At 54.9% G+C, this 25,260-nt stretch overlaps 9 protein-coding genes across 9 annotated transcripts; 2 read left to right on the forward strand and 7 right to left on the reverse strand.

Annotated features, from left to right (window-relative positions):
• Positions 1-479: 479 nt before the first annotated feature.
• On the forward strand, positions 480-2,318 carry J7T55_012641 (GATA factor SREP; the record flags this gene model as incomplete). Its single annotated transcript, XM_053145290.1, has 4 exons — positions 480-815; positions 875-1,093; positions 1,236-1,422; positions 1,477-2,318. The coding sequence occupies 4 exons, from the start codon at positions 480-482 to the stop codon at positions 2,316-2,318; spliced, it is 1,584 nt and encodes a 527-aa protein (XP_052992033.1).
• Positions 2,319-3,411: 1,093 nt separating this feature from the next.
• On the reverse strand, positions 3,412-4,224 carry J7T55_012642 (copi-coated vesicle; the record flags this gene model as incomplete). The annotated part of the gene is made up of 4 exons (XM_053145291.1): positions 3,412-3,668; positions 3,766-3,809; positions 3,986-4,057; positions 4,205-4,224. 4 exons carry the CDS (start codon positions 4,222-4,224, stop codon positions 3,412-3,414), a joined length of 393 nt encoding a protein of 130 aa, XP_052992034.1.
• A 590-nt stretch (positions 4,225-4,814) lies between these two features.
• J7T55_012643 (oxoglutarate 3-dioxygenase) lies at positions 4,815-6,054 on the reverse strand (the record flags this gene model as incomplete). The annotated part of the gene is made up of 3 exons (XM_053145292.1): positions 4,815-4,868; positions 4,927-5,294; positions 5,373-6,054. 3 exons carry the CDS (start codon positions 6,052-6,054, stop codon positions 4,815-4,817), a joined length of 1,104 nt encoding a protein of 367 aa, XP_052992035.1.
• Positions 6,055-7,333: 1,279 nt separating this feature from the next.
• On the reverse strand, positions 7,334-8,840 carry J7T55_012644 (uncharacterized protein; the record flags this gene model as incomplete). Its single annotated transcript, XM_053145293.1, has 3 exons — positions 7,334-7,367; positions 7,432-8,582; positions 8,637-8,840. 3 exons carry the CDS (start codon positions 8,838-8,840, stop codon positions 7,334-7,336), a joined length of 1,389 nt encoding a protein of 462 aa, XP_052992036.1.
• A 1,633-nt stretch (positions 8,841-10,473) lies between these two features.
• J7T55_012645 (uncharacterized protein) lies at positions 10,474-11,424 on the reverse strand (the record flags this gene model as incomplete). Its single annotated transcript, XM_053145294.1, has 3 exons — positions 10,474-10,556; positions 10,622-11,264; positions 11,374-11,424. The coding sequence occupies 3 exons, from the start codon at positions 11,422-11,424 to the stop codon at positions 10,474-10,476; spliced, it is 777 nt and encodes a 258-aa protein (XP_052992037.1).
• Positions 11,425-11,878: 454 nt separating this feature from the next.
• J7T55_012646 (ADP-ribosylation factor GTPase-activating protein GCS1) lies at positions 11,879-13,177 on the reverse strand (the record flags this gene model as incomplete). Its single annotated transcript, XM_053145295.1, has 3 exons — positions 11,879-12,187; positions 12,258-13,022; positions 13,130-13,177. 3 exons carry the CDS (start codon positions 13,175-13,177, stop codon positions 11,879-11,881), a joined length of 1,122 nt encoding a protein of 373 aa, XP_052992038.1.
• A 1,146-nt stretch (positions 13,178-14,323) lies between these two features.
• On the reverse strand, positions 14,324-15,665 carry J7T55_012647 (uncharacterized protein; the record flags this gene model as incomplete). The annotated part of the gene is made up of 4 exons (XM_053145297.1): positions 14,324-14,647; positions 14,709-14,951; positions 15,013-15,295; positions 15,466-15,665. 4 exons carry the CDS (start codon positions 15,663-15,665, stop codon positions 14,324-14,326), a joined length of 1,050 nt encoding a protein of 349 aa, XP_052992039.1.
• A 2,808-nt stretch (positions 15,666-18,473) lies between these two features.
• Positions 18,474-21,131, forward strand: J7T55_012648 (uncharacterized protein; the record flags this gene model as incomplete). Its single annotated transcript, XM_053145298.1, has 6 exons — positions 18,474-18,650; positions 18,721-18,896; positions 18,961-19,059; positions 19,212-20,367; positions 20,454-20,490; positions 20,572-21,131. The coding sequence occupies 6 exons, from the start codon at positions 18,474-18,476 to the stop codon at positions 21,129-21,131; spliced, it is 2,205 nt and encodes a 734-aa protein (XP_052992040.1).
• A 989-nt stretch (positions 21,132-22,120) lies between these two features.
• J7T55_012649 (uncharacterized protein) lies at positions 22,121-23,449 on the reverse strand (the record flags this gene model as incomplete). The annotated part of the gene is made up of 1 exon (XM_053145299.1): positions 22,121-23,449. The coding sequence occupies one exon, from the start codon at positions 23,447-23,449 to the stop codon at positions 22,121-22,123; it is 1,329 nt and encodes a 442-aa protein (XP_052992041.1).
• Positions 23,450-25,260: the final 1,811 nt, after the last annotated feature.

The raw sequence follows: 25,260 nt of genomic DNA on the forward strand, positions 1-25,260 counted from the left end.
GTACTCCTGCTTGGCCCTGTTCTTAGCTGGCTAGGCTTCTTGTTGTCCTGATCGGATTTATCAGCGATCCATCTCTCGCCGTGTTACACTCTGTCTCTCTCGCGACTGCGCCCAGTCCGCGTCTCGGGTCTGTCTCGTGACCGGTCTTGCCACCCTGCGACCGATTCTCTGGAGAAGCCTTTCCACTCGACTCCAGCAGACCGAACATCACGCCGGACCGAGCACATTCGCTTGCAAACCCAGCAGGCAGGTGCTTCTGGTGCTAGTACGGCTCGATAGTCGCCTCGATAACTCTTGCAACACGAGCCGAGCGATCGAGCCCATGATAGCCTGACCAAACTCGCAGTACGAGTGCTGTGCAACGCCGGAGCAGACGACTGTCACCAGACCCTGGGGATCTCGCCACGCGCGTCACTGCCATATTCAGGCATAAGCTGACGACACCAGCGCAATCGCCGCCGGTCTTATCGGTTGCCAAAATGGCCTTGAGCGAAGACGCAGCTGCCGCCGTAAGGCACATTCCCAAGGATGAGCCGGCACCTCTTCGCACCGCTCTGCCGACTAGATCCGTGGCGTCCAAAGCCGACAACTCTAATCTGAGGGCTCCATCGCCTCCGCCTGAAGACGGAAGCCGATCCGGCCGGTCCCCAAGTCCTTTGAAACCAAGGCATCTTGACAGGAGTCCATCCATCACCCACGCTCAAACCTCCCATCCGATCAGTCCTGCCTCATCTTCTCATGAACGTCTGCAGTCAGACGGCATGTCAGAAACACAGAGCCAAAGCTGCCCACCGGTTCCAACTCAGACTGGTCAAGTATGCAGGTAAGGCGTCCCTTTCCCCCACGGACGAGCCGCCCTGACGTTGTCTATCAGCAATTGTGGAACAAGTCGGACCCCTCTCTGGCGGAGGTCGCCCCAGGGAGCTACCATCTGCAACGCATGTGGTCTTTACCTGAAAGCGAGAAATGCTGCGCGCCCAACCAACCTGAAGCGGCCGCCGACGATAGTACCAAGCGGGCCACAATCGACTACGGGCTCCACTTCGCCCAAGGAAGCGAGCCCGCAGGCCGTCCAGCAAGCCGCTGGCGCCAAGTATGTTGCTGCAGACCAAACGCCCAAGGGGACGTGTCCTGGCGGTGGCCGTTGCAATGGCACTGGGGGCGCGGAAGGATGCAGTGGTTGCCCAGCATATAACAACCGTGTTGCCAAAAGCGCCAGTCTGAGCGTCCTTCAGGGCCAGCAATCTGCTCCGAGCAAAGTGGAGCCAAGTGCTGCAGATGATTCGAATGCCATTGACATAGCAGCGTTGCAGAGCCAGGCGCAAAACACAACCGTGGTCATTGCTTGCCAGAATTGTGGAACAACTATCACACCTCTATGGAGAAGAGATGAGCAAGGCCACACGATTTGTAATGCATGCGGTAAGTACGAGGTCTTGGATTAGGTAAGGAAACAGTATGGCTGATATGCTCCAGGTCTCTACTACAAACTCCACGGCGTCCATCGACCAGTTACGATGAAAAAGTCCGTCATCAAAAGGAGGAAACGAGTTATACCAGCCTCTCACGAAGGGGGCCACGAGGGTAGCGCTCCAGTCGAATCCGTTGAGTCGAGCTCCCCGCCGCCGGAGATGTCTAGCGCGCGCGGCTCCATGAATCCTGATGGTTCGGTCAACCTTGGCATGCGGCGGAGAGATGAACACGAAGCACTTCAGCTGGTCCCCGAAAGTGTCCTCCGGCAGAACCGACCGTCGCCGCCCTTGCCGTCTGGGGACCTGACACAGTACCAGTCGTCTCATCCACGCCCCCACCGCGAACTAGCGCCGGAATCACTGAACGACGACAACCGACTGGCACCAATCACGTCACTAGCAGGGACTTCAGGTCGGCAATCCTCACTCTCTCCAGCGTCGTTTCTCTCTCCAACTAGAAAACGTTCTTTTGGCGAGGCGGGTCACCCAGGCTCAAGCGAATCCGAGAGCAACAAGCGGCTGTCATCCATCAAATCGATATTGAACCCCGCTGCTACACCGAGGGCGCCAAGTATGTCACCGAGAATGAGGGGGGCCGAGGAGCTAGCACAACAACGAATGTATCAAGGATCGCCAGCTAGCACGTCGGTGTCAGCTCCGAGCCCCAGCATGTACCCGACTGCCACTCTAGCACCATACGATCCGCCATATCCGCACTCAAGAAGCGCAAGCGGTGAGAGTGACCCTTCGAAGGCAGAGAGGCGGGCGGCTTTGCAGAGAGAGGCGGAGAGAATGAGAGAGCTTCTGGCAGCCAAGGAGAGAGAGCTCGCGGAGTTTGGCAATTAACACACAGGGCACAGTCAATTTAGGGAGTTTTGGTCGCTAAAGTACGGCGCTACTTAATCGAGCAATGGAGGAAAGCAACCGTCATCGGCGCTTAAAATCGAGGAGGGTATAGGAAAAGCATTATTACTAGGTGGCAGCACTTCCCTCGGAGCATGGGTCCTGATTCAGTGCCTGTTTCGGCGTTCCAGGGCTTACAAGCATACGGGAGCTTACACAAAAGGGGAACCACTGGGGGGTTTTCCATGTCTGTTCGCGCTGGCTTAATTGTGTTCACCAGATACGGGCGGCGTTCTCACTTTGCATCGAGCTGGCTTTGGCCGCTCTGGACGGCGGTATCCAAGGACAAAGAAAGTGTGCGGTTTTGATTTACAAGACTCAAAACAAGACCTCGGGGTCACCAAGGGGATATACTCATTTACATGTATTTAAATGTGCATGAGGCGCTAGATTCATCGGAGCAACTCATCGAAGTTGTTATCGCACACTCGGCTACAGGAGTTTTATCATAGCCCTTGGTAGGCATCAGGCAGGCAGGCAGACAGCTTAGAATGCAAAGTATGTCTTTCCTGGTCTACGAACGTAAGTCACATGTACAGATGCCTGTCCTTCTGCGCCGCCGCGTCCTCTACCGAACCCTTCTCGCACCGAGACGCTGAGCGCGATACCGCCCGTCGTGGAGACTCGTACAAATATGCATTTAAAAAGAGAGCACCAGCAAAGCCAGCCATCCGTGTTCATGTAGAAAACCCCCCCTCCCCCACCCAATGCCGCACGTCTTGGTCGTTTAGAAAAGCAGTCCCGTCCCAACCATCGTACAGACCTGCCTACCAGATAGGCACACACACACCCCTTTTTGTACGACCCGATGTTTCCCCCCGCGCTATCCCGCCTGATAAATGTAGCAGAACATTCTTTCGTTGCAAGGCAGCCTGGCCCGACTTCCTCCCGGAAACCCCAAGTACGGCCCCCGGATTTGTTTTCTCCGGAGAAGCCCACTAAACCCACTCCTGCCACGGATGCCGAGGGCAGCGCATAAGCTGGCCGGGTCCCCGCTCCGGATCCGTGGCCTGTGGGCTCTGGTTTGCGCCGTGCTCTACACCTGCTCGGCGCCCCAGCCGGCGTCGGCCTCCCTCATGTTGGCCGGGGGCTCGATGGAGGGGATGAACTCGAGGACGGCGTAGCAGACGCCGATGAGGCCGACGATGGAGCCGGCGATTATGCGCAGGACGTGGCCGTCGAGCAGGATGGAGCCGACGAAGATGTAGAAGGCGCCGCGGCCGATGAAGCTGAAGAGGAAGGAGGCGTAGCGCGAGACCTGCGGCGGGATCTGGAACTCGAGGAGGCCGGTGGCTGGTTATTGCTCTCGTTAGTAACGGTGAAAGAAGCATGGAAGAAAGGGGGGCGTATGGCTCCCCGGGGGGGGGGGGGAGCAGGAGGAGGTGCGTACCGAGGCCGAAGATCATGACATAGCATCCGATAATAATGGATTGGCTGTTGTGAGAAAGAGGGTCAGCACTGAGGCAAGCGCATAGATGTTTGCTCAGAGGAGTACATAGTGCCCGGCGTTGCACAGGCTCATCCATCGAGGGCAGTGGCCGGGCGAGGTGTCGCGGCTGTGCGATGGGTGGGCCCGAGAGGGCAAAGTAGCGTAACGCAACGTAACGTACAAGCCGAGCGGGAAGAACTGAGAGATTCCGCCGAGTATCATGATGACGGCAACCACCAGGTTGACGATGCGGCTGCGATGGGGTCCGACTTGTTAGCTGGGGCTCCAATGGCGCAAGGAAGCAAAGGCTGGCAGCGCTGGAGCTGGAAAGCTGAGAGCTGAGAGCTCCAGACAGCTCAGAGCTTTTTCCCGCGCGCGGATCGGGTCGAGTCCAACTCACAAGCTGTCTGAGAAGTCCATCTTGGCGGGCGCAAGCTATCAGGCAATACGGTACAGTGAACAGTGGCTGGCTTGGAGCTTGGATGTGTGTGTGTGTGTGCTTGTGTGTAGAGGAAGAAGGCCGTTTGTCTCGGTGCGTGTGTGAGGTGGACGGTTCTCTCGCGGGCTGAATCAATCTTTGGGCTAAAGGGGACCGTGGCTGCTCTTGGTTAAGTGGATGGGAGTTGCGCGTTGCGTCTAGGCGTCTGACGCAGGTGCCCCCTAGTGTGGCTTTTGCCCAGGCCACCCCTGGCTGCCAAAACCAGCTTGTTTGCATATGAAACTTCCCCAGCGGCCCCCTAAAGCCACTTGTCTTTGGCAAAGAACCTTTACAATTGGATGAACAGAAGGGCTAAGTACCATGCGTATTGCGCCTTGAAACAACCTGCCTAGATTCTTTGAACACAACAGACTCCAATAGTCACCAAAGTAAAGGTCTCTCGAATTCCACTCTAACAGGCGTAAGATAAGAGGATATATGGGCAAGATGAGCAGCAAACAGGATATCGCGACTCAAAGAGACACTTATTTCACACATCTTCACATATACTTCAGTTCCCACTTTGGATGCCTCAGTAGGCTGGCCTCTTCGTCCTGCTGCCCTTCTCAAACCTCAGCTGGCACCACTGGCGGGCAACACAGTCAGCCAGAGAAAGCTCAGATAGGATGGTTCGTATAACTTACCTCCCCACAGGTAATGGGCTCATATTTCGGCGGGTTGCTCTCACTCGTGCACGTCGGGAGCACGCCGCACTTCTCGTTGAAATTGAAGCCGAAGAAAAAGGGCATCGAGTATCTATCGACTGGGGCGTGGTTATAAACTCTGTGCACGGTCGACTTGAAGCGGTCATTCGAAAGCCTCGTCAGGAAGTCGCCAATGTTCACCACGAATGTGTCTGCTATCGGAGGCACCCTGATCCACTGACCCTCCTTGGTGAGCACCTGCAGCCCGCCTACCGAGTCCTGCCAGAGGAAGGTGAAGGACTGGAGATCTGTGTGGGCGCCCAGCCCGACGTCTATAGATGCATCGGCCGCGTCCTCATTCTTGGGGTCTGGCACGGGTTAGTTCTGGCCCTGGGAGTTATCTCAGAGAGGGATGGCCTCAGTAAAGTGATGAGGAAGATACCTACAGTAGTTGAGCACCCCATCAGCACCCGGGAATGTGACGATGTGATCAAAGTACGTCTCTGGCAAGTCCAGGGCGAGGGCAAAGATCCTGATCATGCGGCGCGCGAGCTTGAGGCACTCCTGCCAGTACGCGATCATGTCCCGCTTAAAGCCAGGGATGTGACTCGTCTTTTCCCACACAAAGTCCTCCCCCCTAATCCACGGCTTGATGTCCTCGGGCACGGCGTCCAGGTCCTTGGGGTCCGGATCGTACTTGGGATCGTAGCGCCACCCAAAGCCCTCCCTGTAGTCCCGTGTCTCAGACGGTGAGAGATGGCTACCATGCTTCTCTGTCCACCCGTTGAACCACTTGGAATGCGCCGTCGACACCTCACGCTTCTTCTCTTCCGGCTGCGCGAACAGGTTCTTGGCCTGATTGTAGGCGGCCTCGATCAATTTTTTCGGGATGCCGGAGTTTTTGATGTAGAAGAAGCCCGTGTTCTCAGCGGCCTCGCGTACAGTCGCCGCGAGAGCTTTTCGGGACTCGAGGTCCCCGTAGATACCAGAGAGGTCGATAACAGGGACCTCGGACGGGTCACAGTCTCGTGGAGCCGTCCTCAGCACGTCCCGGTAGACAGGCCCGTAGGCCGTCATCAGCTCCAGTTTATACGACGGGCTCGGCGCAGTCTCAGTCAATGTTGCCATTGTGGATGCTCTGTGCCGCACTCGACACAATGTTCGGGATAAAAAAGAGTGAACAGAGGGATGGCTGTAAGATGCGGACTCCTACCACTGGATTTGGCTGGCGCAATCACCCAAACAGCTGAAGAGTTGCAGTCGGAGACAGATATCGGCACCCGGCGCTGATGGGCATTAATTAAGCCGGATGACCTTTGCGGGGCCGGCCGAGAGTCCGTCACGCCTTTGCGGCCGCTTGATGGTGTAATTCTCCTAGACGAGTTCATGTCGAGACTAGCACTACTTGGCAACAAAATCCAGCCCACCGATATCACACAACAGTCTTCACCAAGGGTACCTGATGGTACTTGGGGAATGCTTTTCTACCATGTCGGATCTATGAATACTTATAGCCATTCGGTCGCCATGTTGTGATTGTAATACCAAGCTCCAACTGAAATCATCAGGACAAAGGACAAAGATTGATGGAAATATAGTCAGGAAGATCAACCACATACCATGAGGACAATCGGACCTAGTTAATTCCCCAAAGTACGCGCATGCATTGCAAAGCATACTGCGGCTTCCGAAGGATTCAAATTCCCTGTGACAGTCAAATTCAAAACATTTTGCTGTCCACTTGATTCATTCGGAACGTCTCCCGCCAAATACACCTTTTCCGCAGATTCAACACAGCCCGCTTCGGCAGTGAACACCTTTCGGCCATTCTGTGCCTTTTCCCGCTACATCGTTCACGTTCGTGACGAACGCGTAGTGAGAGCCGTCTGGGTATGCCCGTCTTTACCAAGAGAAGGTAATATTGACAGTGCCAGAATTCCAAGCTAATAAATTTGAGGCACCTCATAGATGACTTGCGGCAGGGCCTCCGCGTCACTCATGCCAGCAACCACTGTGGACGGAAACAGCTCGCTCTGCTGTTCTGAGCCAAGGGTCATGGCAGAGAAACATCAAGTGCTGTTGTGTTAGCTCACAAGAAGTCCCTCGCACTACGCATGCAAGAACTGCCTGAGAATGAGTTGAGAAACAAATCACGACCGTTGATAAGAGTCAATCAAGCACTTGGGATGGAAGATTCAATGGAAGCATGAATGATGGCATGAACAAGGCAAAACGAGGAAACACTCCCAAGGCCGTCAGAACGTCACTCGGCCAAATGTCAATTCACAATCTCAGTTTTCCATTAACAAAAGCCTGAAGCACTTTTTGAATCATAACACAAGTACCGCCTAGGATCGCAATCCGCCATAAGAACCGCTCAAACAGGAAACAAGAATCATCATGGTGCTCAGGCCTGAGCAGTGGCCAGAGGGGTAGGTTCACTTTATGTTTGATGTCAGCACTTATCTTTTTGATATGAAAAGAATGAGGGAAGATTATACGCACACTCCAACACGCTCCTTAGACATCAGGTCTAGCATGAGCTGAGAAGGCCTGTTATCCTTGTACACATTCTGACTGTTCTTGAACATCTGCACGTCTTGGAGGTACCTGTCGAACAGGTAGGAGCTGTCCATGGGGCCGCCCTTGGCCTCAGGATGGAACTGGGTCGAGAAGATGGGGCGGGTCTTGTGCGCCATGCCCTCGTTGCTTCCGTCGTTGAGATTGACGAAGTACTCCTTGAAATCAGGGTGCAATGTGCTGGCATCAACAGCGTAACCATGGTTTTGACTGGTGATGTGGCACTGGCCTGTCGTCAGGTCCAGGGCTGGGATGTTGTGTGCACGGTTGCCGTACTTCATCTTGATGGTGCGAGCGCCTGTTGCCAGGGCCAAGAGCTGGTGGCCGAGGCAAATGCCCATAACCGGCACAGGCGACGTCTCAATCAAGCGGGCCAGGTTGTAAATGGTGTCCTGGCAGTGAGTTGGGTCACCAGGGCCGTTGGAGATGAAAACACCGTCAAAGTCCGCAGCGACCTTGTGGACGGGGAAATCATAAGGCAGCACTGTCACAGCCGCTCCTCGGCTGACCAGGCTTCGCAGGATGTTCTCCTTAACACCGCAGTCGATCAAGGCAACGTGGAAGGTCGCGTTCGGCGCAGAGACTACAAATGGAGCCTTGGTGCTCACTTTCTTGACAAGGTTAATCTGGGCCGGGTCCATGAAACTCTCGTCTTCGTCGGCATCGTACTCGTCACCGATGGAAATCCTAGCAAGCGAGGAACCCTGCTCTCGGAGGTAGGTGACAATGGCGCGGGTATCGACACCAGAAATGGCAGGAACGCCCTCACGAGCACACCAGTCGGCCAAGCTCTCCACAGCGGTCCAGTGGCTGTACTTCTGCGCCACGTCGGAGACCACGATTCCAGCACACTGGATGTGGGGAGACTCGAAGTACTTCAACAGGTTGAACTCGTCGCGAACGTTGGACGGGACGCCATAGTTGCCGATCAGAGGCTGAGTGAAGACCAGAATCTGGCCTCGGTAGGAGGGATCGGTCATTGACTCAGGGTAGCCAACCAGGGAGGTGGTGAAGACGGCCTCTCCTGAGATGTTGGAGTTGGCACCGAAAGCAGATCCGTGGAAAACGGGGCCGTCCTGCCTTCGAGTCAGCATGGCCTCGGAGGCCCAATGGGGTAAAGGCTTACTTACCCGAATAGTAAAGGTAGCGTCAAGGTTATCCACGGGAGCAGTAGCCCGAGGCCTATGGAGAGGCATGGCCCTTCCTTTGCTGCCATCGTATGCCTGCTTGCTCAAGTATCGAGCCTGGCAGGGCATAGGCCGGAGCCGAGACGCCATGCCTGCGGCACCGGCGGCCGAGGACTTAGAGGCAGTAGCGAAAACACGAGAGAACATGATAGTCGGGGGTTATACGGTAGATATCACAGCAGGTCGATAGGGTGCCTTTAAGCTTGGAGGGACCTCCACAGATGGTCTAGAGGCAGAGGGTCAGTACGGGATGGCGGTGAGTCAAACATGTGCGAGATTGCGCAACAAACCTGAGAGATAGTCCTACGAGAAGAGTTGTGTTAGCCATGATGGGCGGGTTCTACGTGAATGAACAGACGGCCACTGCGTCTCCAGAAGGTATTCAGGATGGACGGGCTGCCGCATTGGCAAGTACCCCGAGCTGCACGAAGCCAAGGGACGCGGCTGGAGGGAGGAGGTGAGAAGGTTTGGGCTGTGAAACTGGTGCTGGCTTACCTGAGAGGTGAACTCCGATGGGCGCCCGTTCATAAGGGCTGTTGTCTGGGATGCAATGGTGGGTTTATGAGAAAAGTTCCAGCGGTGCTGCGGATGTGAGGAGTCCAGGATGGCTGCTGCAGGTGGGCGAGGATTTGTTTTGGCTGTCAATAGCGATGAGTTTGTTTTGTGGGAGGGGGAGAGAGAGAGAGAGTCAGTCGGTTTAATCTGTGAATCAGAAGTGAGTATAATTTTGGCGTTCCGCGTCCGGATAAGCAGAATTTGCCGACTGCCATTGGGCAGAGACGCACCTCCAGCCTTTTGTCTGGTTCTAGCCGTATGGAGGCACGTCATTCCCCTGGATCTGAGCACGGGTGGGGCGGGACAGAGTATCCATTCCCTCCGATATCGATCGCGGGGAGCTCTTTTTGCAGGCGGCGGGGGCCTACCCCTGCTGGCCCTGGCACCTATCTCCTCTATCTCTGCTCCCTTGGCATTTGCTCCCTCTCTCTCCCTGCAGTCTTCGCAGGGAGCCGTGCTGGCGTGGTAGGATGCCAATGGCTAAAGATAAACGTAGCATTGCCATTGTCATTTCTATTTTCCAAACCAACATTCCCTGTCCTAGACCTTGCTCTAGGATGTGAGGCTGCACTCACCGTGGTATTGTATGAGGCTTACCACACACTCGGGGAAAAAAGTTCAGGGACCATTCTTGTCCTATTTCCCCCATTTTAAACCAACTCACTCCCAGACTGAACCAGCGGGCCTGTGCATTTTGGCTGGCGACACGCGCTCCTCAATTGGAACATCGCGACAGACAGAACAATAAAAAATTACACATACGAATAGCACTTGCACAATGGATACATGATCTGAGGACTCTCCGTATCCGGATTCTGGTTCAACGTGATGTAATGCCTTGGTCATGAAAGAGGGCAGCCTGAGATGGGGCAAGTCTTAAGTCTTATTCCCGGACCCATAGGTATTACCCAGAGCCCCAGAGATCCGAATTTGATGGATGAATCCATTACCCCAGCGCACTTCGAGGACATTGGCTCACAAGCACAAGATCTGTATATAGCAGGTCACATATTTTTGCGAAGCCAGAGGGAGCTTTGTCCTAAAGGTTAGTTCATAGCTTCAGAGAATAGAAATCACAAGCGGGTATCTGAGGTGATCGATGTGTAAACTTCTAGCCTCGTTTCAATAAAGACTTGACCCGCCGCAGCTTCTATTTGTATGCTGCCACAATCCCATATTTCGATTCTAGGTTATACAGATAGCTTGCACGTGGATGATGTCGCCCTCAGATGGCGCCTAGCTCCTTGAGCTTCGCCACGAGGCCGTCCACATCCTCGACCTTGCCGCCTCCCTGCCTCGGCGCCGGCTCTGCACAAATGTCAGCACATGTCTTTCAGAAGTGAGGATCGGGCAGAAGCGCCGTGTCAACGTACCAGTGACCTTCAGGACCTTCAACCTCCGCTCGGCCGTGACCCCATAGTCCGCCAGCGTCTTCTTGTCCAGCTTCTTCTTCTTGGCCTTCATGATGTTCGGCAGGCTCGCGTACCTCGGCTCGTTGAGTCGCAGGTCCGTCGTCACCACCATGGGCAGCTTGGCCTTGACCGTCTCGACGCCGCCGTCCACCTCCTTGGTGACGCTGACCGAGTCGCCCTCGCCGAACTGGACGTTGCTCGCCTGCGTCGCCTGCGGCCAGCCAAGCAGGCCCGCCAGCATCTGGCCCGTCTGGTTGGCGTCGTCGTCGATGCTCTGCTTGCCCAGGATCACCAGGTTGCTCTTCTCGGCCTCGACCGCCTTCTTTAGTAGCTTCGCTACCGTCAGCGGCTCCAGGTCCTCGCCCTCCTTGACGTCCACGTGGATCGCCCGGTCGGCGCCCATCGCCATTGCCGTCCGCAGCACGTCCTGTGCCTTGGGCGGCCCGGCGCTGATTACGCAGATGTCCTCGACGCCGCCGGGGGCCGACTTCTTCTCGCGGATGCGCACCGACTCCTCCACCGAGAGCTCATCGAATGGGTTCATGCTGTGCTTGACGCCGGCGGTCTCGACGCCCGTCTGGGCCTTGTTGACGCGGGGTTTGACCTGGACGGGAGGAGAGCAAATTGGGTCAGTATTGTGGGCTGCATCGCGCTGTGCGGCGCGGGGTGGAGTGGTGGAGTTGGGTTGCGATATTTGTCGAGATCGGACTCACAGCATAGTCAATTACCCGCTTGACCGGGACGAGTATACGTAGGGCAGACATGCTGGCAACGAACGGTGACGATGACAGGGCGTAGTGGGAGCGAGGGTCGAAGAGAAGCGGATGGCAGTGTCATTGCAACCGACTTCAAAGCCGCATCGGAGCTCCGCCGGTTAGCAGCGGTCTCGGCGGACCCGCACCCAGTCCTGCACACTGCACCCTGCTCGGTAGTCGGCGCCATAATACCCACGTACCTAGTTTAAATGAATGCACTGTCACATGCTTTTGGTTGGGACTGGTGGTTTCTCTTATTACCACTTATCGTTTTCTCTCTGTCCTCAGCCGGAATATAGTCTAGAAAGATAACATTTATTTATCCATCCACCCAGCACACCTTGGCTAGAAAGAAGAAGAGAACAAAGCCCTAGATTATACAGAAAGTGGCAGCTAATGTGTGACACCCTCAAATCAACACCAGAAAACTTTCGCCTGCTTGTGTAATTCCTGCGCGCCCCAATCACCAATCATCCCATTCGTCCTTCTTCGCTGGCGGGGGCCTCGCTGAGGTGCTATTGCCCTTGCCCATCGCGGATGTTCCAATCGAGCTGCTCTGTGGCTTGCGCTGGTCGGCCAACGAGGCAAAATCGTCCCAGAATGACTTCTTGCTCTCATCCAAGGGTGCGTTACGCGAGGCACCATGGCCTGCTTCCGGCCCCTCGACGAATTTGTTGAAGTTCTCAGTCGCGCTCCTCGCACCTTGCTGGACAGACTGGCCGATCCGCCCACCAAAGACCTTTGCCTGGGCCGCGAAATCCGACTCTCCAACCTGTGCAGTACATCAGCAACAGAATACGCAAGTGGAGGCACCAAAATCACGACTTGGGCGTGGAACGTACCTGCTTTGCCGTAGGCTGTATGAAGTCCTTGTTCACTGTGGTAGCCGTTCTTGTCACCGTAGATGTGAACCAGCCGAAGCCCTTGCCCAGCGCTGCTAGAGGATCCTTCTGCAGCTCATCGAATTTCGGTAGCCCTTCCTCTTGGGCAGCTGGCGCAGGCGTATTTCCAAACCCAGCGTATTTACCACCCTGGCTGGGCGGCAGATGATCTGGCCTCGCCGCATTGGCAGCCCCAAGGCCCTCAAAGTATTTGTCATCCACCTTTGCCTTTCCACCGCTTGCACCGGGACTTTGCGGCCTGCTGCTGCCGCTGTTGTTTGCGGTGCCGCTCAGGGGCGTCGCCGACCTTGAGACACTGCCCGTGTTGGTCTTCGCCGGTGCTGCCTTGCGCTCACCAGGCACGTATTCCCTTCCCTCCACCTTGGCACTCAGCCTCTCCTTCCATTCCTCACCAACCTCCCCGCTATATCGCTCGGCAATAGTGGCATCGTCCCAGCTCATGCCCGTCATCTTGGTAGTCTCGTGTTTGTCGAAGAAGCTTTTCCAATTCTCATTTCCGCCCAGCCTCATTCGCTCGATCTCTGTCTGCTTGAAGGCGTCCATGGAGATGGATCGAACAAAGCTGATGTGTACTCCCAGTCCACGGTGGACGCCTGCGCATGACAAGCATATGAAGATGCCGAATTTTGGAGATGCCCATTGCGGCGAGGGTGCGTTGCAGTCACAACAGAGGGAGTTGCCAGACTCTTTTTGGATAGCGAGGAGCTGTTGAACGACGCCACGTCAGCGGACCCGGCGTGCAAATGGTGGAAGAAGCGACTAGGTCGGCAGGTGGAAGCGTTGCTGTCACTTTCTTCTCAGCTGCAGCATACCTTGGAACGAGTCTCCGGGTCCACCTCCCACATGGCTTTCGAGGCCATGATGGGCAAATTGTTGTCCTCCTGTCGCTACAAAGTTCGTCCCTGGGTATCGGCGAGATGAAGCTCGTGGCTCGCGTGGCCCTTTTGTGTGCGCACTTAAACAGGAACAGAAACCAATCAAGGCGGTAGAAAGACACCAAATATTGTTCTGCACAGTTAGCCGCGGATCGAGCCGAGAGAATCTGCCTGTCGAGATGCCTCCTCTGCGCTCACAATCGTACTTCTTCGCGGCTGTTTCGATTTCGTTTGAGCGGTCCGAGGCGAATGGAGTCTTGGGGGCTAACGGGTACCGCCTTGGGCAGGGAGTGTGGGGTTAATTCTCCCAATGGCAGCCAATAGCTCTTTTCCATTCCAGTAGCTGGCCAAGAGCGAACCACGCACCACGCTACAGCTCGCAGGGATGCCAAAGGGTTGCGGTGGACCGTGGACGTAGACCGGAGTGCATATACTCCATGGCGCATTATATCGAAAGAAAGCAAAAACTAACCTACCGTGCGTTAGTTCTATGATATCCTGTAGAATATCCTACAAAGATGTAGTTCGTCCATCACAAACCCTTCTCAAAAGACGGCTTTGACCGGCTAAATTATAGACCGACACTTGGGATCTCTACGACTGCGGAGTGCTGTACGGCAATACCTCTGGTTCTTTAGCAAGGTCATCGCTTTCTAGTCACAATTCCATTGGGATGACAGCATTCATGAAAATCATCAATGGTCATTCATTCAATTTCTCCCGCATGAACTTTTCCCATTCCCATCAACCCCTTCTCCGGATGCGACTAATGTACAGGCCGGGAGAAAATGAGAGAAATGGTTTATCAATACAGAGATGCGAACGGGCGATGAAATGCTTCGTGAAGATTAAGCTGTGCTGTACATGGATGCGAAAAGAGGCGAACATGATACTTCCGCTGTCCATATCACCTGTCGATCCACATCTGGACGCTGAAGACCATCTCACCCCTTCCACACCAGTCCAAGCCAACCAGGTTCACCGTTCCGCACGCCGAATCATAGTATATTCATCTGCCTTGTTGACGCGCCAGGATAAGACTAAGATGATGGTTCCAAAATCACAGCCCGCGTGGTTGCTTAGTCGATGATCCATTTGGGCGATTTTGTCGTGCGGTTCTCCGCGCTGCATTTAAGCAGCGGCGGGGGCGGCGGGGGCGGCAGCCTGCTCGGCGCCGTTCTCACCCTCAGTGGAAGGAGCGTTGGCCTCCTCGTCGGTCTTGTCGGGGCTGTCAATGGCGACCTTGACAGCGATCTCTCGTCCCTCGATCTCCTTGCCGTTCATCTCGTTGACGGCCTGCTGCTGCAACTCCTCCGAAGCCAGTGTGACGAAACCGAAACCACGACCCTTGCGGGCCTCACCGCGTGCCTGAAGCTTCTTGATCATGAAGCGGGGAATAGGTCGCAGGGCGATCTTGGCGGAAGAAGGCTGGTAGGCGCTAAAGAGCTCCTTGAGCTACAGAGAAAAAGCCGAGTCAGCAAATAAAGCTCCTGCGTCACCTAGTTTCCTTTCATACCTTCTCCTCAGTCAGGTCGTAGGGTAGGTTAGCCACCATGACCTTGGTCTTGGAGGCGATGCCATCGGCGGGAGGGCCGCGTTCGCGCCGCTCACGCGCAGGGCGAGCCTGGGTCTTGGCCTTGCCATCAGGGTCAGTGTTGTTGGTCTTGTTGGTGATGTCTTGCAAAGGTTGAACCTCGGTGTCTGCTGCGGCATCTGCGGGGGCCGCAGCGGCGCTCTCGGCGCCCTCCTCCTTCTTGTCCTGAACAGAGCTTGTGAGCTTCTTGTCGTCTTCCATCTTTTATTACGGGGCGATATCTTACCTCGCGGGCACGGCCAGCCCGTCCGCCGCGGGCGCGGGCGCCACGGCCACGGCCACGGGTCGACTGGCGGCGACGGTTGCCCTCGCCCTCTCCGTTGGCATCGGTCTTCTCGGCATTGGCCTCGGGCTTGCGAGCAAGCTGGACAGAGACCTTGCGCTCCAGGATCTCTTTGCCAGAGAGCTCGGCAATGGCCCGCTCGGCCTCGGTGGGAGTGGAGAGGTCGACAAAGGCGTAGCCCACAGAGCGCTCGGTTCTTGGGTTCTTAGGGATGGTGACTCCCTCGCTAAAGAAGAATGAGATTAGCAATCCGTGCAAGTGGCTAAGCTTGGTTCCGACATGTCGACGTGATGGTGATAGCAACAGCATGGCAGCATATGGAAGCTAGCCGCACAAGGGCACGTGCTGTTGGAGGAAACGGGCTGGCTCGGCGAGCACGACAGGTTGGTGACTCACACAAGGTAGCCCTTGAAGAACTCCTTCAACCCCTCCTCGGTTGTCGCGTAGGCCAGGTTTCCGATGTAGAGGCGGCAACCCTCAGCGGGGCTGGGGGCGTTGGCATCGGTAGGCTTCTCAGTAATGGCAGTGTTGGACAGAGCGGCAGTCACGTCGTTGACGGCGGCGTCAGCGGTGTTGTTCTCCTGGGGGGCAGACATTTTGGCTGGTTGATCTGGGTGATTGACGGATAGGTGATCTTTTTGGGTCTGAGGGGTGTTAGTCAGGATGGAGAGTTGTGCTGGATCAAGCTGAGCTGTTGCTGTTGTGGACCGGCAAGTAGAATTAGTTGCGAGGGTCGACGACGCGCAGGAACTTGTCAGGTGCAAAGGATTGAACTCTGTTCTCAATAGGAGGGGGAGGAAAAGGGTAGCTTAGTGCCCTAGATAACTTGTGGGGGGAGGGAGGCTTGACGGTGGGGTGAGCGTTGCTGTGATCGATCTTTGATGTTGGGAGTGAAGATGGAGGGAGGGAAGAAGAAGAGGGAGGTCGACGTTGTGCTCTGGAGCCCTTTGTTGTCGCGCTGGTCAAATAATTTTTTTGGGGCTCGCCTGCCCGTCTAGGTGCCTGCAGTTGCAGTGCCAGCAGCCCCAAGCTGCTGGTTGCGGGCAGGGGTGGGGGAGAAGGGAGGGAGGAGCCAGGTCCAAAGTGGGAAAGTGTGGCGCATCAAATGCCTGCAAACGTACCTGCTCAAGAGGCTGCTCTGCTTGCTCTGGGTCTGCTCTGGCCTGCTGTGCTGCTGTCTGATTGGTTCGTGTCAGGGGAGGCTCGACTTGGACGGTGCCTGTCACTCAATAGGGGAGGACTGATTGATTGGCGGCCGGGTCAAGGAAGGGGCGGACGGGAGGTTGCTTACACACAGGTAGACTATGGGATTGTTGACTTTGATCGGTGATGCAGAGAGAAGTCAGAGGAAGAGAGCACGCGCGCGAGAAAATCAACGACGCCCTTCTGGTTGCTGCTGGTTTAATGTATTGATGCTGTAACGCCAGAGACAGTGGGGTTAGGTGGGAAGGAGTACCTGAAAACGAGGGCTTTCACTCCAGGCAGGCTCACATGCAGGCGAACAAGCAGAGGCAAACCGTCTTTTGTTTGCACAAAGCAAGACCTTTCACTTGTCGAGAGGGCTTCACTTTGGTGGCAACTGCACCATGGACGAATCAGATCAAGACTCGGGGGGCGGGATTCAGACTCCCTATTCCGTCATTTTTGACCGTCGCTCACGCTTCACTTCTCACTCAGTCACGCGTCTCCTGCTCGTTTGGTGTGGACTGTTGCTTCTCAGGTTTCCGTGTTCTATTGCCGGGGAAATGACGATGCCAGGGCCTGTTAATGCCACCAGCCATGCCTCCAAGATTGCCCTTGCACGAGCGTGATGCCTTCATGCTAGTCCAAAGCCACCCAGGGTCTGCAACTCCTTGAAAGAGACTGAGACATGGCTCACATGTGCAATGCACAGCTAACGTCAACATCGGAGCCAGGCTTGACATCTACAGCCCTAGGCCGTCTGAAGCAAAAAGGCGTCGTTTAGTGGCGTTGGTAATCCAAAGTATCAGAAAGTGCGTCACTAGCTACAGTTCATCTTGAACAAACATGAAGGATTACCGTGGCAGAGGATCAGAGTGATGCACTGGTACCCACTCGATGTGGCATCGCATCCACAAAGCTTCCGCGCCGTCGGCGGCAAATGGGGCCCTTTCAGCCTCGCCTGTTGTTCTAGAAGGTCCCCTGACCCGGCACCTGGGCGGGAAGCGGTCAAGGGCACCTGGACAGGTAGCTCCAATTGATGATGCCTCTTGGGCCCCCGTCAATGCCGGTCTCGACACTCTATGCAGCTTCATTGGTTCTGGCGCACCGCCACATGCTGTACCTGTCTCTGCTTTATCTATGTACTGTGCATCTTACGAAGCAACAAGATCAGGAAAAGGGGGACGGCACCCCTTATTCTTACCTCCCTCCCATCATCGATTGCAGGATAGCTCGTCTGCTTGCGTTGGTCATTTGGCCTGGCATTGCTAAAAACCATGAGCCGCGCACCGTCAAATACAGACATGGTCGAGCAGAAGTCTGCCAACCCAGGTAAATGGTATACCTATGTAGGTGGTTATCCTCTAGCTGCTGATAGCTCTTCTGATCCATCCGCCGCACCTGGCTCCTATACGGGCCGAGCACCTCAGAATCTCCGGACCGCATAGACAGTGTGGCCTTGCTAAAAACTTCTGAGCCTTTTCTTTCCTTTTCTTTCAGTTTCTTTTTATTTACTCTTCCTTTTTCTGATCTTAAAAACAAAGTAGTCAGTGTGTGTGAGATCACCATTCTGGGGTGTTTCGCTGTTCGCGCAATTTCGCAAAGTGGTGGTTCTTCACTTGCACTCTGAGAAGGGGGGCTTGAGCTCGTAGGGCTGAAGGCTACTGTGAAGTTGGAAGGCTGTAGTGGCTGGTCTGGGGAAGTTGACTCAGCGTCCGACCTCGGCTGACCAGACGTTGCCGCTGCTAAGATCTACTTTCTGGCCTAAGTACCCTGAAGATTTTATCATGCCGCTCGGATGTATCTTCAGGCAGAGCAGCGTATGCAGGGATACTTCTGTCTACTCGACCTTGTCATCACTTTCAACCAGTAGTGCTTCAAGTCGTTAAGAGTCCTCACAGGACCTCTCAGTTGGAATCATCCAACACCTTAAAGAATTTGGAGGTCTGAAGAATACTTCAACACCTTGCTACAATTCTCGAGCGAACTCTTTGTGGCCTGGAAGGAACATCATATCCTCTCCGTAGGCGTCTTGGCAGAGTCAACGTCATTCCCTCGTGTCCCTTTTCAAGTCTATCAGATTTAAACTAGAACATACGAACAGAGAGAGCACGTCAGTTTTAGAGAGGCGATAGACGGGTCGCTTCGGCAAGAGGCACAGGCAGGCCATTGAGAAAGGTGTAGGTTGTCTGCGCCTTCCGCGATCCAAACCATTGTTAGCCATGGAGGCGGAGGAGAGGACAGATGGCACAGGCGGGGAAGTCCCAGAGAACAGGTCGTTGCTTGTCCTCTACGGAACAGAGACTGGCAAGAGCCAGGAGATTGCCCAGGAAGTTGGCAGAGCTGCGGAGAGTCAGCGCTTTCAGACGCAGGTCGAGGAGATGAACGATGTGCCTCTGGTAAGCTTGTCCACCTCCACATCACACCAAGGTGGGTAAAAGTGAATCAAAATTGACGGCTCGCTTTTAGAAAGAATTAGCACAGTGCTCGCTTGCAGTATTTGTTACTTCGACAACTGGTCAAGGAGACATCCCAGCCAATGCCGCCACCTTCTGGAAGAGCATCCTGAGAAAGAAACTGCCTCCGGATTGCCTGAGCCAGCTTAAATTCACCAGCTTTGGGCTTGGTGATAGTTCCTATCCAAAGTGAGACCGAGACCCGCCTGGCCCCCTTTAAGCGGTCAAAAAGAGGCTGACTAACAGTACAAAGGTTCAACTGGGCTGCGAGGAAACTGCACAAACGCCTCTTACAACTTGGCGCCGTCGAATTCTACCCGGCTGGAGAAGGGGACGAAAGGCACGACAACGGGTTAGTACGACACCTGAATATTAAATTGTTTTCAAATTCCTATTCTCTGAACTCGAAGGGCTGTCATCCTCAGGCAGAAAGCTACAGTGCAAGGCGGGGACACACGTCCGACCTGTTTCTGATTTTACATCTCGACTCTAACCTCGTTGCAGCATTGACAGCATTTACTTGCCCTGGTTTGAGAACCTCAAGGCACGTCTTTCCGCCGATTTTCCACTTCCACAGGGCATCGACCCGATCCCAGACGACGTCCTTCTTCCGCCAAAGTACCCGATTGAGTTGGCCGAGATGGACTCCGTGTCGGATGAGGAGCGTTGGGAGGCGAATCGCGAAAAGCATGCAGCGCTCAGTCACGTCAACAACCCCAAAAGCGACAAAGAGGAACGTGATGACGAGACTATTCGCCGTATCGACGGCTTTGGGCAAGCGTTTCGACGAGGTGACTTTGGCGACAGACCTTACAGCGATCGTGATCTTGTCAATCTTGACAAAGATAACATCCTGAAAGACCATCCGATAAACTACGATCTCCCCTCTGCCGGAAACGAAGACAAGCTACCTTACACAGATAAACTGCCTCCGCCAAAGCTGATCTCGGTTCCCCAAGTCTATCGAGCAGAATTGGTCGACAACCAACGTGTGACTCCTGAAACACACTGGCAGGATGTGCGCTTGCTCAAGATACGCGTCCACAGAACACCTCGGAGCGATGACCTATTGCCGTCTCTTATGCCCGGCGACACACTGACAATCTTTCCCAAGAACTTTCCAGCTGACGCCCAGGAATTAATCGACTTGATGGGCTGGAACGACAAGGCAGACATGCGCATCATTTGGAAGTACAGCACCAGCTCTATGGACAAGGGCCTCTCAAACCTTGCGGAAGGAGGTATGAGATGCCCTCGAAAGCTTCACCCCACCAAGAACGCCACCATCCGCGATCTGCTCATTCACAACATCGACTTCAATGCGATCCCTAACCGCACTTTTCTCAAGGACTTGCGGCGCCATACTGTGGACGAGCGCGAGAAGGAGCGCTTGATGGAGCTTACATCGGAGTCGAATACCCAAGAATTTTATGATTACACCTCACGTCCCCGGCGCACAATTCTGGAAGTGCTCCATGACTTCCCTGGCGTGAAGATACCGATCGACTATGCCCTGGAGACGTTTCCTTTCATCCGCGGACGCGCTTTCAGCATCGCTAATCACAGCAATTCCCACGAATCCATTAAGGCAAAGCAGCACGATATTGAAATCCTCGCGGCCATGGTTGAATACAAGACAATTATTCGCAAGCCCAGACAGGTATGTTTTATCACGGCCAGGATCTTGCTGGTTGGCCCTGACGTTCTGGATCGTCTGTCTACTGGTTGCTGACGGCTCTTTTGAAGGGTCTTTGCTCCAGGTATCTCAAGTCTCTGAAAACAGGTACAACGTTGGTTGTTGGGCTTACCAGAAATGCCCATCCTCCACCGTGCGGCGATCACCATGTGCATCGGCCACTCATAGCCGTCGGCACAGGAACCGGCATTGCCCCAATACGTAGTCTTATCCAAGAGCGCAACCTTTATCATGACCTTGGGCGGACAGTGCTGTTTTTCGGCGCGCGTAACAGGGAGGCGGACTACTATTACGGCTCCGAATGGAAGACTTATGACAAGCTTCGTGTCATCGAGGCATTTTCAAGGGACCCCATCGTTGAGTCCGATATGCCCTTCCTCGACCCCTACACCAAGAAGAAGCAGAATGCGTTCAAGCCCGAACCCGACATTTTCTCTGGGGCGGAGCGGATGACTGCAGAGAATACACCGTGGCTGCAGAGCGTCGACTACGACCGGGGGAAAATGTACATCCAGCACCAGATACGGCGGTTTGCGGAAGATATATGTCATGTGATTAATCGGTCTGACGCGGTGCCGATCTTCGTGATCTGTGGAAACGCAGGCAGGATGCCGATTTCTGTCCGTCGTGCGTTGGAGGATGCGCTGGTCATCGGGGGCAAGGCGAAGAACAACGACGAAGCCAAACGATTTCTTCAAGTCGCGGGAATATGGATGGAGACTTGGTAGAGGGATTGTGATCTACGGCGGAACTTCTGCCTGGACAGTCTGCTGTGGGACATAGGCGACGAAACCTATGAAAGTGGGCAGGAAGACCAAAGTATATTCGAGGCTATTGGGTTGTGGTTTCGCTTACCCCGTGTGGCGATCAGGGGATCCTCAAGAAGCCGAAATGTCTGGGTAATCCTGGTCGTGACCGCCTAAGTCCCTTTCAGCATTCTTTGGGCAGCTCGACCGTGAGCCTGGCAGCGGTGATCGGATCAGATAGGACGCACTGTGACAGTTGTCCACATCGACTCAGATAGCATTAGACCTGTTTGGCTGGAGCAAATCTGCTCGACTTCATCCTGCTGTTGCTGGATCTTTTTCAAGATCAGTGGTTGCGGTCAGGGCTTATTCAGTCGTATGCAGGAACACTTTTCGATCTGATGATCATCGTTTATTGAGCTTGATGGCTACCAGTACATCGGCAGATACCCACCCGCCCCTCATTTTCTTCGTCTTCGTACAGCTCCAGTGCATTATTTGTATACAGATAGCCAACCAGGCCGTGGCAGCCGTGCACCGGCTTTGTCTAACTCCTAGAAACCACCAACCCCTCACGAACAGGCCAGGGAAATAGCCATGTCGCCCATAAATTCAGGACATATATTCCCTTAAGTCAAAACCACAACGCCTCGCGAATCCTTTGTCGGCCTGAAAACCCCACATACGTCATCCATTAACTTGTTCTGACTCTTGAGAACGCGGGGCTCCGCGCTGTCAAGTCCCAAACTCCGTCGCGTAAGTGGTATTCAGAAAGCAGTGATACCTCAGCCGTAGTCGATAGTGATGAAGAGGCTGTGAGATGGTGTTACAATGATATAGTCGATAAATCAAAAAGAAAAAACGGCTGTGAATGTAGTTTCGTCGAGTCCAGTCTGGGTGGAAATTACAACGTCGTATGTATATGTATGAAAGAAGAAACGTGTCGGCGACGAAAGGTTCCGCGGGCCCAATCAGACCTCTTCCCAGCTGTATCTCCTAGGCGAGGGCTGAGGAACGTGTACGATGTCGCTCTCCCCGCCTACACGCTCGTGGCCAAGCATGGACAGGTTCTTGACGATCTGGGCTTGGATGCGCGCCTCTTCCTCGACGGTGAAGTTGCTGCCCAAGCTATCGGTTGATCCACGCCGCTCTGCCTCGTGATAGGACTCGCCGCCCCCCTGCCGACTCGAGTGGAGTGAGAGTTCGCGCGTGAACACGGACTTGACAGGACTCTGATACGGCGCCAGTGGACTCTGGTCGTGCAAGAATAGGTCCTGGGTGACCGGGCTGCTGGGACTGCTCGGTGATGCGGGTAAACTGTACTGTTCGTCTGGTATGACGAGCTTGGGTGGTGACCGAGGGTTCTGCTGGGACTGAGACCTGAAATGGTTGTTGGATGGCGACGGAAATTGTATATTTTCGGGCATGGGTCCGAGACAAATTATGTTCTCGGTGTCGATCGGCGCCCTTTGGCTTTGGTGGTATGTCGGGGTTGGTGGGGGTAGAGACCGAGCCTCCACCGGCTTAACTGCTGAGTTGTGCCTGCTGATGGAAGACACCGGCCCGCGTGATGACACAGACCTTGGAGAATTCGACGTCCGGCTCGATTGATTTGAACTGGATGAATGTGAAGATGAAGGCCCGTTTCTGGAAACTGGGCCGACGTCGTCGGTCCGCAATGGCGAGACCGTGTGAGGCGTGTGATAATCATATGGTGAGTACTGTATGAAGGTCGAGTTGGCGTTAGAGGAGCTCTTCACGAATGATGCAGACGGTTTTGGAGGTGCAATGTTTAGTGGAGCGGGGAGTTCGGAGCGTCGAGACTGCCTTGTCGAAAACCGAGGCGTTGCTGGCGAAGGCATTGAAGGCAGGGAGTTGTAGTTGACTTCGGAATATGGCGCAGAGGCAGGTGGTGACGATTCTTGAGGTTGGTGATGATGCCCTTCCAGGCTGATGTCATGCACAGACTTCCTCGCTGCCGGCTCCAACCTTTGAAGCGCCCTCTGGTACGCGCTTAACCCATCCGTGCTCTGGTTGCGCCGGTACATCACTTCGCCAATCGAATTGACCTCGGTGCCGTCCAACTCGGCGTGCGGCGAGCGGAAAGCATGATCTCTGCTACCTAGAGATTTCCCCAGATGGGAGCTGTCCCTGGACAGCTCATAGAAATCTTGGCCTCGCGGTTTCCGTCGTCTGGAGATGATTCTGGAGAAGACTCGCCCGATCCGAGTCTTCGGGACCTCCTCCCTCATCTCGAATACGTCGTCCTTCAGGTCGTCTGAGGTGGCTGTGCGCGGCATTTGTGTCGAGTTCCTTCCCGTGCAACAGCAAGACCGCAGAACAACGGCGGCGATGCAAAGGATACCAAGAGCTCCAATGCAGATTCCAACAATAACCCCAACTCGCAGTGTCTGCCGCGCAATCATCTCTCTCCTCGTTTCCAGGACTGGGCGCCAAAGGTTCCAGGTTGGTCGCGCTGTGGGTCACGAGAATGGAGTCATGCCCAGGGTATCATGACGGTACGCTGAGCACGGATGGCTGCGAATTGCCTGGACAAGACGACTGAACAGATGCTCGTGCGGGTGGTGCTTATGGAGCCTGTGTCGGTTCGTGTTGATTTCGTGTCGTGCATTTAAGCCACGTGCGGCTCAAATTGTTGCGGTGGTGTTTGGCTGGTCGTCTAGAAGTCCAGTGGGAGGAAGGACCGGACGTCCTGGGCGAGGGCGGGGAGTGGCAGGACAGAAGAAGCTGGTCGGTGGACGGATACAGTACAGTACATGTCGCGAAGTGGGAGGCCGGAAAAGCAAATGGGCCATGGGTGCTGGTTCCACACAGCGGACCGCGGGCTGGACCACACTCAATCGGCCGGGTCTTGGGGTCAAGGGACCCCTGCCTGGGCCTGGCTACCAAGATGCGCGTGCAGGGCGGCGTGGTTGGACCTTGCTTTGCCCAGCTTTGAGTTTGTCTCAGTGCCCGATGTGTAGTGTGGTGTGGTGTGGTGTAATGTAATGTAAAATGTAGATAGTGTGGTTAATTGCTCCGGATGTAAATGAGCTGAGGGGACGTGAGGTGGTGCTGGAGGAGCAAGGTGAGCCAGCCTGTCAGCAAGGGAGATTGGTGATTCAAGGCAGAGATTGCTGCAATGATCCAATGCTGCACCCGAGTCTGCCTCGCCATGTGGTTGATGTGGTTTGCGGGTCTTTGTCGAGATGAGGCGTGGAGGTGAAGGAAGATAAGGTGAGGGCAGCAAGGGCTGCAAGGGCTGCAAGGGGCGGTGGGAACAGCATCCCCGACACAGCTGCCCTCTTGCGGGTTAGCCACACAGTCAGACAGCCAGTCCAAGACAGTCTACAGTACTACACTACAGTGACTACAGTACCACGCCCACCCAACGAGTGGGGACTCTGGCATCGCATCGCTTCGCTTCGCTTCGCTTCGCCAGGACCACGCCAACGTTTAAACTTCGAGATCCCAAACAGCAGGTCACACCCGTCACTGGGAAAACATTCGACCTTTCCATATCCCCACGCCGCGCGCATATCCAGGGCTTGAAACACAGTCCTTCCCTATCAAAGGCCCCGAGCTCCATCGCGGCCTGACCTTGCTCGCACATCGATCGACGACATCTTTTCAGCCCTTTGCCCTTTGCAGGCCACACACGGCAAACGCGGGCTTCTCGACAGGATCGCCTGTCAGACGTCAGAGGACTGCCGAAGGGGTTCATCGGATAACCAGGCGCGGCTGTTTTTCTACCCCTGATTTCAGCAACATCGCGCTGCCATAACACACATGAGGTCATGTCATGCGCAGGGATCTTGTCAACGGCCAAGCCGTCAAACTTTTACCTCGTCACGCTCATTTAGAACCTTAAGAGTGTGCTAGCCTCCAGGACTCGGTCTTAATACCACTACCACCCTTTCACGCGCGCAAATCGGCACTCGAAATGCGGGTCGGGGATCGCGACGGCAAGCGACGGCGTCAAAGCTCACACAAACCTGGAGACTCTCGCAAGCATGTCATGGCAAATTTAGTCCCGCTTGGCCAGGACCTCGATGCATCAACGGCCACCACGCTGCGCAACATTCCCCTGGGGTAGCATCAGCCGTTTGCT

The sequence above is a fragment of the Diaporthe amygdali genome (genome assembly GCF_026229845.1).
Source record: "Diaporthe amygdali strain CAA958 chromosome Unknown NODE_20_length_815715_cov_65_842320, whole genome shotgun sequence".
Classification (NCBI taxonomy): Eukaryota; Fungi; Ascomycota; class Sordariomycetes; order Diaporthales; family Diaporthaceae; genus Diaporthe; species Diaporthe amygdali.